Genomic DNA, 13,329 nt, shown 5'->3' on the forward strand with positions numbered 1-13,329 from the left:
CACTTGAACCACTGGCTGAACTTGCTAGACTCCCAGCTGAGTGAGGTCAGCATACTAGTGCCTCTCCCATCCCAACTGCCATCCCCAACCAAAGGGCAAGAAAACAAATAGAGAATCCTCAGTTTGAAAAAGTAGTTCAGGCTATACCCTAAAGGTATCTTAGCAGAGGTAGCTGAAATCTTGGTCCTGTTCTCCGGACACCAGGACCCACTTCAAGGTGACAGGAGCCCAGTGACTACCCATCATAGGAGTTCTTTCCTTCTGAGAAGGGAAGAGAGAGTGAGAGAAGGACATTTTATGGAGGATGGAGAAACAGGTAGCTTTTCTATACTGCCCCCCGCCTCTACAGTACTGGCCATATCTGCAGAACAATTCTGGGCAAAGGGAAAAACATTAGACAATACCCAAGAAGTCTGTTTTGAGTTCAGTCATCTTTTGTATACTCTTTGATAATCACCAGATCACTGAGAAATTGTCAAGCAAATTATCTCCAGACAAAAACGGAAGAACAGAAAACAAAGTACAGAATAGGTGAGCTATGAAATGGAAACATCTCTAACCCTACTGACCCATCAGAGGCAGGCACAACTCTCTCTAGACTCCTCCCCCAACAAATTAAAACTGCATCTACATCATGCCTCATGTGCTTTCCCTCCCCTAACAGGGAAACTGATCAGAGAGAAACATAATCACTACCAGCAGGAATCTGATGAGCTTCTTTTTCCAGGGGTCACATTAAGGAAAACTTGCACATATAGAAACAAGAGATGATGCTGTAATTAACCCAAGATAACAGTTCTGCTGAGGAAAAGGGGAGAGTTATAATGTGTTTCCGTATTCACAGCAGGGAGATTTTATCTCTTTCCACCCAGCTTACGAATGACATGGGAAACTTAGAAGGACTCACATTTCACCCATTTCCCCTGCAAACATATTTATCCTTGAGATGAAAATCGTTGCCCAAGCTCTAGCCGCCAGTCACCCTTTTGCACCCTTTTCCATGAATATTCTTTCCAAAATGTCTGCTTGTAGGAGCAAGATTCAGGATTTCTACAGAAAACTACAGAGAGACGCACACAGTGCACTGCACACCCCCTGTTAGCCAGAAAGAGACAGAGAAGAAAGAGAAACGACCAAAAGGCGACACAGCGAATAAAACAAAACAGATCCCCCAAACGGCAAAGTGCAAGCGACGATTTAAAAAACACATAGAGACCGTGTTTGTAATTACCCATCCAGGTTATATTTTCAGGGCTTCCAGGCAAAGAACCGGCTGGTTGAAGTTTTGTGCCCCTCTGATTGTGATGGGAGGATTGTATTTGAAGCTCTGGGCACGTAGAGATGGAATGAGAAGGAGGCTGAGCTGGAAGAAACACCGAGGGGGGAGGGAAAGGGAGAGAGTGTGAGAGAGAGAGAGAGAGGGAGCAGAGCTATCTCTAGCTACGCCTTCTCTAAGCTCCGGGAGCACAGGAGAGCGCTCGTTTCAGGATTTTGGGAGAGGGGTGAAAAGAGGAAAAGGCAGCCCCCGCTCTGCCCCGGCCTTGCTGCCCCCGGAGGGCAGGGAGGATTCCGGCCCGCGCCCCCCTCCTGGCGGGCCGCCCTGGGAGCCGGGGAGCGCGCGAAGCGGGCGGCGCAAGGAGCTGTCCAGTTCAGCACCACCCGGTAATGCAGTAGGTGGGAGCGCCTCCTCCGGGGGCCGAGCCGGCCGGGAGTGGGGTGGGGGGGCAGGCGGGCGGCCCATCCTGCAGCAAGACGCCGGCACCCCAGTTTCCAGGAGCTTTGCAGATAGGGGGAGGGAAACCCGCCTCGATTCTCCGGGAGAAACCCCCTCCCTCCCCCACTTCGCCAACACTACCACCACCACCAACAACAATAACCGCCGCCGCTGCTCGTCCTGCCGCCGCCGCCGCCGCCGCCGCGCCTGCCCGCCCTGCTGCTGCCGCTGCCGCTGCCGGGGCAAAACCATGGAAGGCGAGACCCCCGCACCTGTTCAGCTGAGATCAAGGGCTTACAGAATACTGGGAAGTCTGGTCTGAAACGAAAGCTCCCGAGACCCCCCAAGGAAGAGAACTGGCGAAGCAAAGGATTTTCATGGCGCAGGCCGCAGAGCCGAGAGCGAAGACGGAAGGTTGCATCTCGGCTTTTACAATCTCTAACTGTCTAGGTCCCGACCATGAGAGATTGTGTTGAGAATGCGGCTGTTCCCTGGTTCACTGTGGAAGCCATCTCCAAATTAGCTATCACATATGGAAACTGGAGACCAGAATTTTAGGAAAAGAGATTAAGGCATCTCACTTGGGGGGGTGGGGGGTGTCTTTTTATTTTTTCCTTTTTTTTTTTTTTTTAATCACTGCAACTGGAACAGTTTCTGATCTCAAAAGGCAAGCCTCTCTTCCCGTGTGATCTTTATAATTTACACTCTTTTCCGTGAGCTTTTCTTACCTCCCTTTTTTTATATCTCTCCACATCCTCTGTTCACACATATATCCATTATATTAGTAGTGGAATTATTTTTATTTTTTGCTTTAGTACTCGCACCTTCACACACACTCTCCCGAGAACCCGAAGTCGGTTGGGTGTTTATATAATGAAGAATTATGGGGCTGTTTGATCGAGGTGTTCAAATGCTTTTAACCACGGTTGGTGCTTTCGCTGCCTTCAGTCTGATGACCATTGCTGTGGGAACCGACTATTGGCTCTACTCCAGAGGGGTTTGCAAGACCAAAAGTGTCAGTGAGAATGAAACCAGCAAAAAGAACGAGGAAGTTATGACCCATTCTGGATTATGGAGAACCTGCTGCCTAGAAGGTATTTGATTTCCCATCTCCTCCCCCTCCCCAACCCCCTCCCCTTCTCACTCCCCCTTCCCCACCCGCCTCCAAATAAGTCCCCTTTACATTCCACCATTTTCTTACTTCACTCCTTCCACCACAGATCTAGGCTGGTTGGGTGAGTTTCAGAGGAAAGAAAATCAATAAGCAAAAACCATACTCAACTCTCCAGCCTCCACCACCCCCCTTTCCTCAACCTTCTTCATTGGAATAATCTATGATATGATGAAAACAACAACAAGAGATTGTTTTTAAAAAGTCAAATGTGCTCCACCTGCTTTGGAATCATTAGGATTTGCCTTTTGCTGTAGTATGCCCATCTATGAGGGTATAAAAAAACAATTGCCTCTCTCAACATTGCTCCTCTTTTCGTAATGAAGAATTCCAAAATGTTCTTCCTTTCCCCTTCTCCTCCCCTTACTCCCCAAAAGTCTAAGACACATCATCATCTGCAAATCTCCTTTTAAAAAAAAAAAAAAAATCTGTTGTTTCTAAGAAGCCTTATTTGGTAAATCCTAATTATTCCAGGATCGCAAGCTGAGTTCAAGAGCATTTCGTAATGTCTATGAACCACACATATCATTCGAGGCGACTGGCTGCGTGTGTATGTGTGTTTTAACGTTTACAAAGTCTAAAAATACATACGTCTCTCACAGGAAACAAACCCAAGTTCTAATAAACAGCAATTCACTTGCAGGTTAGGCTGAGAACCAATTCACTTCCACGCAGAGTGACATGTCTGTTATCCAGAAGCGTGTAGAGTCAGCATTGCAGCCAGCTTGGGAATCAGACATTGTGCAGGGAGGCCGGGAGGGAGGCGAGAGCATGGGGAGGTTGTGAGGGGACAAGAGGGAGCTGTGGGGCGGGGGGAGGAGTGTCAGCTGTTTACCTTGATCTTGCAGGGTCATTGGGACATGTGTGCCCGTGTATGTGCTGTGGGCAAAGCGGCCCCACAGAGGATAGGCTGGGAGATCAGGGTATGGATGAAAGCATGTGCTTCTGAGACACATTAATAAACACGGGGAGGGGGGCAGGAAACTCCTGCAGGTCATACAACCTGCATTTAGCAACAGACTTTAATATAAGGGGCTGCATGTGAGTGGCTATCTGTGTCTGTGTGTATAAGCTACAGCCACCCGTAGAAAGACATACACAGAGAGATACGTGTTTCTGGGTGGAAAGAAAAGCTGATGTGCTTTGCTTCTGATATGAACCAATACGGAGGCCGTTTGAGCAGCGTTGGGAAGCGGGGACTGCAGGACTGTTTGTTAAGCTCACCATGGGATGGTGGTGCAGGGAGTTGAAGCCAGGAGACAGGGGAGAAGAGAGGGAAATGGACTAAGAGGGAGAGAACTGATGTGGCCCCAGAGTCTAACCCAAACTGAGCAAAAGCTGCTCTTTGGGAAATGATTATGCCTGGGGAAAGAGCACCAATTCCGTGCCCCCCTCCCAACAATCTTGGTGCAAATCGTTGAGTGATGGCTGAACATGTTTTGAATAGCTAAGTGACTTCATTGAGCGATGGTCTATTTGACGCATACTGCATTTGGTGCCCTTTCTCAATCCAAACCGCTGCCTTGAACATAGTCTGCAGAGGAGCTCTATGCTGAATACTATATGCTCTTCCCCAGCCAGAGAATCAATATCGGGAAATTAATAGGCGCTGTTTTAAACACACCCCTCCTTTAAAAAATGAAGAGCCTTTCATGCAGCTAGTCATTAACAGTGGAAAGACTTCCATTTAATTAAACATTTATGGCAGACTTTAATTCCAAAAGAGAAGAAAAGCAAAGTGAATGAGGGTTGCTTTAGGGAACACGATCATAGAAGCAATTTGCCTTGCTTGGATTTTAGTTAGACGGACGAAGATATACAGCCAAGAGATTAAAGACAGGACATGGTTTTAGAAGAAATATTCCCAGATATTAGTGACCTGGAATAGATATACTTTCTTATCAGGGTTTTGTTTGAAAATTCTTAATACTATGATCTTTTAAACATTTTTCTAATTCCTGTAAGGGAAAAGGACTACATGTGGCTTGGGATAACTTGTGCATTAAAAGGCTTAAATATTTTCATTAAAATTCCATCTGTTTGGTGTCCACATCCCCAAATGTGCCGCCCACCCCCTTCAACTTTCTCTCCAAGCTGTAACCCCACCTCGCTCCCAGAAACATCCCTTAAAGGGTTAGTATTACAACATGTCCCAAGGATTGTGTGATGCTCCCAGAAGCCCTGGGTTCGGCTCTTCTCCCCAGGATAGAGGCCTCCAGACAGTGGCGGGTCGGGGGCTGGGCCAAGTTGCCTTGGGGATTGCTGTTCCTTTTCCACTTGTAGCCCAGGCAGGAAGGGTTGGTACTCAGGGCTCCTGTTCAACCTGGCCTTTAATTTCCAAAACCTCTGTCCATATGGCTTTTCGTAGGCCTGAGACACTGTACCCCCTCCCCTTAGGAAGCTGGGCCTTGGCCACTTAGGATGTGGTTTGAAGGTGTTAAAGATACATATTCTCAAAAACTGCACTGATTTCCAAAGATTATAAGTGCACTTATTTCTGCAGGTTGGCATAGATGGTTCTTGTGGGGGCATTCCTGTGCTTGCTGTTTTGAGCATTCCAAATAGGATCAGCCTTTATGGAAACCAAGTTGTCTGGTTTTCCCAACCTCTGTTTTTGGTGAGAAACTGTACTTTCAGAAAAGATTTCCCATCACTCCTTTGTTATGTTTCCTACTCGTACCCAAAAAGTTGTGAACAGATTTCTAGTCTTCTCCCCAAGATGCTGCTAATGACTTCAGGTGAAAAACCGCCTCCTGTCTTCTTCTGGTCTCTTTGACTATCTGGTTTACATTAAGGCTTTTTGTCCCCAGAGATGATTTTTTATTTTCACTTCTTGGTGAAAATAAGAATCAGAAGACATTTCCTTGCATCCATGCCCGTTTTTGAAATGAATTCGTCTGTTGAGGCATGAGAAGGGGACAGGACCACCTGTTAGGGGCCGACACAGCAGGAGGGGGAGAGGAATCGAGAAGAAATCACAGCCTTTCTTCTCTCCCTCTGCAGAGTGAGCAGCAGGAGTCTCTCTGTGTGTGAACTTGAGACCCTTGGCAGGCTAGTGTCCTTACTGGGATTTGAGGGTGTTGGAGGCGGGTCTGTCTGCTCGTGGATCCCATGTAAATGGAGAGTGATAGGAGAAGTTCTTGAACTTTTCAGGAAAGCTACTTTAAGAGCCTCCAAATGGAGAGATGAATTGGCCCTTTCAGAGAAGAATTCAATAAAATCTACAACAGGACACTAAAACAGCTTGTTCCAAGCATGCTGTCTCTGGGCCACGCGGTGGATATTAACCTCTGTTGTCACCAAAAGGAATCATCGTCTCCAGGGGCAGCAAGAAATTCACTCTTTGTGTTTGTTCTCTCCTGTACATTTCTCCCCTCTCTCTGGGCTCTGTGTCTTCCCCAGAGGATTCCCAGCCCTGCAGAGGAGGAGCTAGCAACAGTACACTGTGGTCCTAACAGAAACGCCCCCTTCCTTCCCACTCCCTCTCTCACCCTTTTCCTTGCTGAGGCAGAGCAGTAATCTTTCTCTCCATCCAAACTGTTCAGTTCCCTCTGCTGAATTTCTGAGCTTCTCTTCTTCTTCTCTTCTCCTCCTCAAGCTGCTTTCTCACAGGGGCTCCACCATCCATTCTACATCCCCATTCTCTCTGCGTAAGAAGTCGCTGGGTTTTCTTGAACTATTTTTTCCAAGTTCATAATTTCATAACGTTTGCTTGGCCTGCAAGGTGGCGAGTGCCCCACACTGGGTTCAGCCACGGCTCTCTTGTTCCACAGAAGGAAAATATATCTCTTTTATTTTAGGAATGCCAGCTGCCTTTCTTGGACACTTTTGCCTTTAAGGGTGGAAGAGTCGAGTTTAGAAGTTACTAATGGGCCTACATACTGTGTACATATGACTCCATAATTCCCAAGATGTTTTGACCTTCTAGGTACTTTGCACACAGTCGGTACAGTAAAAATAGGTATCAATGGATTGATGCAGAAATTCTTAAAATTATTGAAATTAATTAAAAAATCATAAGGACATGTGTGGCAAGTTATTGAGAGAGAGGAAGAGAGGGGAAGGGGCGAGGAAACCAGAACGATTTGTTTGCTCTTCCTAGAATTTCTTTTCTGTTTAATTTTTATGTCATATTGGAGTGTAGTTGATTTACAATGCTGTATTAGTTTCAGGTATACAGCAAAGTGATTCAGTTATACATACACAGATATCCAGTCTTCTTCAGATTTTTTCCCATATAGGTCATGGGATTTCTTTTTTTAAAAGAATAATAATGAGTCATGAATTCATTGTTGTAAAATAAGAACATTCAAAAGGAGTCAGTCATTGGGTTGCCCAGCTCCTAATTAGCTAAAGAAAAATTGTCAGTACACTCAGTCTCTACAGGGAAGAAAAAAATAACCCATTGATTTTCTTCCTTTTTCTGTTTAAGGTATGCAAAAGCCTAGTTTGATCCTAATACTCACCAGAACAGACACTTCAAGCAGACAGCAGGCATCAGGGACTATCCCTATGCAGCTTCCCCAAAACCTTCCCCAAAATTCTTTATCAAACTTCTCCACCCAGTTCCCTAGACCTCAAGAACTTTGCCCAAGCTCTTAGCTTCTGATTGGCAGTTTTCCATAGAGGCAAGTCTCGCGTTCCTATCCCTTCTCACCTTGTAAGACAAGCCTGACTCCTTTACTGAGGAACCAGCCCTCCAAATCCCAACCCATTCACGCGGCCCTCCTGCCTTCACTTTACAGGTGCTAGGTGTAACACCGCACCACGTAGGCAGAGCCAGAACTTGATTCGAGGCCTCTTGTTTTCATCCTGGAAACTCCAGAGAGCTCTATGCACGGACCCTGGCCTCTGTGGCCTTGCGTTCACATTCATTGTCGGCAGCTGATTCTATTCTGTCTGCATCCCACTGAGTATCCTCATTGAGCGCCCGACCCAAGCATGTCAGGACACCGGAGTTCTGACCTGCTGACTCCCTGACATGCTACTCCTGCCGGCTGCCCACACCTTACAAGGTGACAGCTCCGTCCTAATCCCCTCACTCCCACGAGGCCGAGGAGACGCAACACTGAACTTCAGGCTGGACCCACCACATGCTTCTTTGGTTTCGCCCTTTTATTTTGGAAGTGTCTCAGTGTAAACTCTCCATGGGTTTTATGTTGGCCAGCATTTTTCAGAAACCAGCAAATTTATGTCCCCTGAAGTGACAGAAGTTTTCAGAGGCAGCTTTGTGGTGTGTGATGCAGTTGAAACAATTTTGCAGCCACACAGACCTGGGTTCACTTCAAGTGCTGCAGCCTTCTGAGCTGTGCAACTTGAAGCAAGTCATTTTACCTCTCCAAGCCTCAGTTTCCCTTTCCACAAACAGGAAGTCTAACAGCCTTCTCACAGGGTAGCTGGTTGGAATGAAGTCCGCAAATGTCGGTCACCTTCTTTCTTGACCACCTGGCATAAAATTTCAGTCAATAATCTCATACGTTGTACTGCTGGCTCTGTTTTATTTTACTTTTTTTTACAGACTATGTCCCACCTTTTAGCACACTATGAAATTTTACTCATACTACTTGTTATCTATCTGCACCCTAGACAGTCAACCCCAGAGGGCAGGGATCTTTGTTCTGCCTCTTGCTGTAACCACAGCAAGTATGATAGCACTAGGCATCAACCTATCTTAGCTGGCAAATGAAGACGCCACCACCGCCTGCCACAGGATGGGCATTGAGGAACGGCGGTCACTCCCCATCATCAAAGGACGTTTCTTTAAATTGCACACTAGTGGCGATGACGGCTGAAACATCTTTTTTTTTTTTTTTTTTTTTTTGACATTCTGAAAAATAAATAATAGAGTCATCACAGAAAGAAGGGGGAGAGAGGGAAGGAGAAGGAGTGGGAGAGAGTTTCAACACACAAGGGGCAATAACAAAGAAAGATAATAAAAAGCAAAGTGCCTGAGAAGGAAGTGCTGGGGCGGGGTGGGGGTGGGGGAATCCTCTAAATAGACACTGGCCACGCTTTCTTCTCTGTTCATCATCCAGAGCGTCTGTCACACAGGTCCTCGGGGAGAGCTTCCCATGAGTGTTAGCTTTCAGGTCAGTGGGGGAGGAGGCTATATGTACTCAGATTGATCATGCAGGAGATTGTTAAATAGTTCAGAATTCAATGGTCACTTATAGACTTGAATATAAAAAAAAATCTCCCATATTCAGATGAAATACATGTTTTAAGTTTCCAGGTTAGTTTACAGTGACAAATTAAGCAATTCCTTCATTCATTTATTTTATTGGTTAAATCTTTGATGAGTCCCTGCAACTTGCCAGGTGCTGGGTCAAGGGTTGGGGTCATGGTGGGCAGCAGCTCCCTTCAGGGATATTGCACTCAGAGCCTTCTGGAAGAGATAGATGCTATTTCAAAGACTCTCCCAAATATATATATATATATATATATATATATATATATATATATATACACACACACACACATATATATATACATATGCACATGTATGCTAAGTCACTTCAGCTGTGTCTGCCTCTTTGCAACTCTATGAACAGTAGCCCACCAGACTCCTCTGTCCATGAGATTCTCCAGGCAAGAATACTGGAGTGGATTGTCATGCCTTCCTTCAGGGGATCTCCCCAACCCAGGAATAGAACCTGTGTCTCTTATATGTATGTATTTTACAACTATGATAGTGCTCTCAAGGGGAGTCACATGAGACTGTTAGTTTATGATATGAAGATAGATCTAATCAGAGAAGGCTCCCCTGAGGAAGTGAGATGTAAATGGCTGTCTGAAGGATGTGTCACTGGGTGAAGAGAGGAGGAAGGAACGTTTCAGGTTGGAGGGCAGCAAGTACAGAGACCAGTGAGGGAGAGAAGGGGCAAGTCCTGGAAGGAGGCCAGGGTGGCTGGAGGGTCCAGATGGACATGGGATGGGGGTGGTGATGGTGCTGGATGGAGTTGGGGGATGCAGAAGGAGGACCCAACAGTGCGGAGCCTCGCTAGTCTCGTTAAAGACTTTTGCTCTTTGACTTCTGGCTTCTTGTTTAAAAGCTGTGTGACCTTGAGCTAATTAATTCTGTCAGTACCTCCTTCACCCCGTATATCTAAGGGAGCTGATGATACCTGCTCTAAAGTTGTGAGGATTAGAGTGCCATTCCCTTCTCTTTGTCATGCTCTTCCCAGTGTGGCTTCCCTTGTGGCTCAACTGGTAAAGAATCTGTCTGCAGTGTATGGGACCTGGGTTCGATTCCTGGGTTGGGAAGATCCCCCGGAGAAGGGAACGGCTACCCACTCCAGTATTCTGGCCTGGAGAATCCCATGGACTATATAGTCCATGGGGTCGCAAAGAGTTGGACACAACTGAGCGACTTTCACTTTCTTCACTTTCCCAATCCCATCCAGATCTGAGTGTGGTGGGCAATTTGGCCTGAAGACTTATGACAGCCCAGAGAAGGGAAGAAATAGATTGATTCAACTCCAATCAAAGAAATTCAAAATATGCTTAGTGGAGGTGTTGATGGTAGGTGCCAATTCTGCAGTGGACCCAGGGAGGCAGAAGTGAACAAGACCCACCTCCTCCCCTCAGGAGCCTATGGGCAAGTCCCATCAGGAAATCCCAAAGAACAGGCATCTTACAAAATGACTCCATTTCACACAAGACATGTGACATAGCCTGCTGCCACCTCAGCTTATCACCCTCCCACAAACTCAGAGAGATTCCCTGAGTTTCTCTGAGACGTCTCTAGCAATCAGTTAGGATCATCGAGGATTTGAGCTGGAATTGGAATGAGGCTCAGTTAAATCCTCCAGACTTTTTGAAAATAGGAATGAGACTAGAAAGATGTGAACTGTGCTCCCCAAGGCCAAGGAATGCATGTCAGCCCTTGTGGGATCACCAGTGAGCTCTCTGCCCTCACCAGGACCCTGGTCCTTTTGCTGGGGGTATAAAGGGCTCTGATCTCCCAGTTCTGATGCCATTGGTTATAAAAAATGAACTAACTACTTAAACAGCTTTCAGGGCAGGGGAAAACAGATCTAATATAACACCAGTTGTAAAACACACTTTAATTTCAGAAACCTTAAAATTTTAAATATGTGCCTTGGAATCAAAGGAAGATGGTATGGCTGTCTTGCTGGCAGACAGAAATTCAGGCAAGGTGTTGGGAGAGCCCAGGGGACTTCTCCAGTGCCCTTAGTGCCTGTCCCATGACTCAAGAAGCAGCTTGGAGAAGTCTGTGGTCTTACGAGCACATTTTTTGACAAGGAAAAGGGTGATTGTTGATCTCTGCTCTACAACTGCTCCCTGAGTCCTTGCCAGGTACTGTGTGAGCAGCTAGGACAGAGGCAATAGCACCATCTACCCTCAAGGAACTTCTAATCTAGAAGAGAAGACAGACCAGTGAACAGACAATGATGACGAAGCAGCATGAAGCCTAAGCTCAGAGCGTTCTGGGAGCACAGAGACTGGGGAGACGGGGATCCAGGGATGACGGGGTTCGGAAGGATGCATGGGAATGTGATAGCTGGGGAGAGGAAGCATACCTCAGACAGAAGAAACGGCAAGTGCAGAAGCACAGAGCAGCCAGTCCTGTGTGGCTGGAGCGTAGAAGGCTGGGACTGGGGAGTGTGTGGGGGGCGGGCAGAGGAGATGGGACCCCACAGGGACAGAAATGGCTCTTGTGGAACAGTTTATGTTTCATTATGTAAGGAAAGGGGACCCAGAGAGATGGTAAGTGAGGGATGGTCACAGGTGGCTTTGCTCATTCGTGAGATCGCTGGCTGTTGTGACCCTAATGGATGGGATCCCAGTCCAGCGGAGCTGGTGAAATTTAACTGAGAAGGGCAAGCACAGCAGAAGGTCTTGGCAGAGACCAGATGACGCGCCCTAAGCTAGCTGTAGTGAACAGAGAGAAAGGGGGCACAGAGAGAAGATTGTAAATGATGTATTGAATACAATCAAGGTGCTTCAAGGCCTGCCTTCCCAGCAGCAGCACAAGCCTTTACTGGGCTGGGCCCTGGGGCTACAGGGATGCAAAAAGTCTCTGATCAACATCATCTTCTCCTTCAAGGGGAGTCTTCCTGACCATCCCATCTAAGGTAGCCTACCATCCTGTTATATGATTGTATTCCCTTCTTTGACATCTTAACATTGACTTTTCTTTTTAGCATTTACTTGCTTAGGGCTCTGTCTCCCTCTAGAAGCCTGTGAGCAATGTGAGGGCAGGGGGTGTGTCAGCCTTGGCACAAAGAGTGTTTAGGAGCTAAATGTTGAGTAAATGATTAAGGCAATAGTGCCTACCCTCAGGGACCTCCCATCAGGAAAGGCTGTGTGTATGTGTGTGTGTGTGTATGTGTGTGTATGGTGTGCGTGCACACATACTCAGTCCTTCCAATTCTTTGTGACCCCATAGATTGCAGCCCACCAGGTTCCTCTGTCGATGGGATTTCCCAGGCAAGAATACTGGAGTGGGTTGCCATGTCCTACTCCAGGGGCTCTTCCCCAACCCAGGAATCGAACCTGTGTCCCTGTATTGACAGGCAGATTCTTTACCACTGTGCCACCAGGGAAGGCCACAGGGGAGGGAGGTGGACTCTTAGAAACTCCTCTTGACTCCTCCTCTTGACAGTCATCTCTCTGAGGTTTGGCTGAAAGGCCCTTGAGAACAGGCAGGGGATTCCCACACACCCTGCAACCTGGGATGCTCTTGGAGCACTTCTGGGGCCACAGCTATGCCACAAAGCTTCAAGAAGCTGATAAGTCACCACAAGCCTGTTCCCTCCTGGGTGACTATCACCTTTTCTCTCAATCCAAATCCTCATATGTTTATCACCTGGCTCAGAGGTACCAACTTAGCAGCCCTGAGTTGGCCTCAGAAGAGCTGCCCCCCACCCTTCTCCTTATGGACACTATATTCTCTCTTCCCTGAACCTCTTTGACCTTGGGTAGTCTTCCAGCTGGTAACAAGAATGCTGCAGATTAGGTGCGAGATCACAGGTGCGCTTTTGCCGTGGCCTTAGTGAATGGTTCAGCACCTTGTTTGCCAACCATCCACTGTGCAGTTTACATACCCCAGCACCAGTCTCTCTCTCTGGCCTTTCCATTGGGCAAAACTCACTGGTGACCAGCTGTTGTTGATCCCTGGACCTTTCTTTATCTCAGTTTTGCCCCATTCTCTCTTCTTTCACTTTCCGGGCATAAAGGATCATTCCTTCTTTTCTGCCACATTTTCCCCTCAAACTGTTATCTCTGTCTGCACGAGTCTTATTCTTTATCCTTCTTGAATTTTCCCTAAAGCTGAGACCTTTCTTCCTCAATTTTGCAAAAGAAAGTAATCCTGAAAAACAACTCTCTGGCATCATTTTCTCACTAATAACAACAATAATAATAACTAATCATTCCTGCAATGCTTCCTGTGCGCTCAGCATTATTCAGATGTTTCCCA

At 46.9% G+C, this 13,329-nt stretch overlaps 1 protein-coding gene across 1 annotated transcript in view; it reads left to right on the top strand.

The window, feature by feature from the left end:
* The first annotated feature begins 2,577 nt into the window (after positions 1-2,577).
* CACNG2 (calcium voltage-gated channel auxiliary subunit gamma 2) overlaps positions 2,578-13,329 on the top strand; it is a 121,481-nt gene continuing 110,729 nt past the window's right edge. Inside the window, exon 1 of the mRNA XM_006056972.3 lies at positions 2,578-2,808. Coding sequence (XP_006057034.1) covers positions 2,598-2,808 — 211 coding nt within the window. The 5' untranslated portion in view covers positions 2,578-2,597. The remainder of the gene's footprint in view (positions 2,809-13,329) is intronic.

This window comes from Bubalus bubalis, chromosome 4 (assembly GCF_019923935.1).
Source record: "Bubalus bubalis isolate 160015118507 breed Murrah chromosome 4, NDDB_SH_1, whole genome shotgun sequence".
NCBI lineage: Eukaryota > Metazoa > Chordata > Mammalia > Artiodactyla > Bovidae > Bubalus > Bubalus bubalis.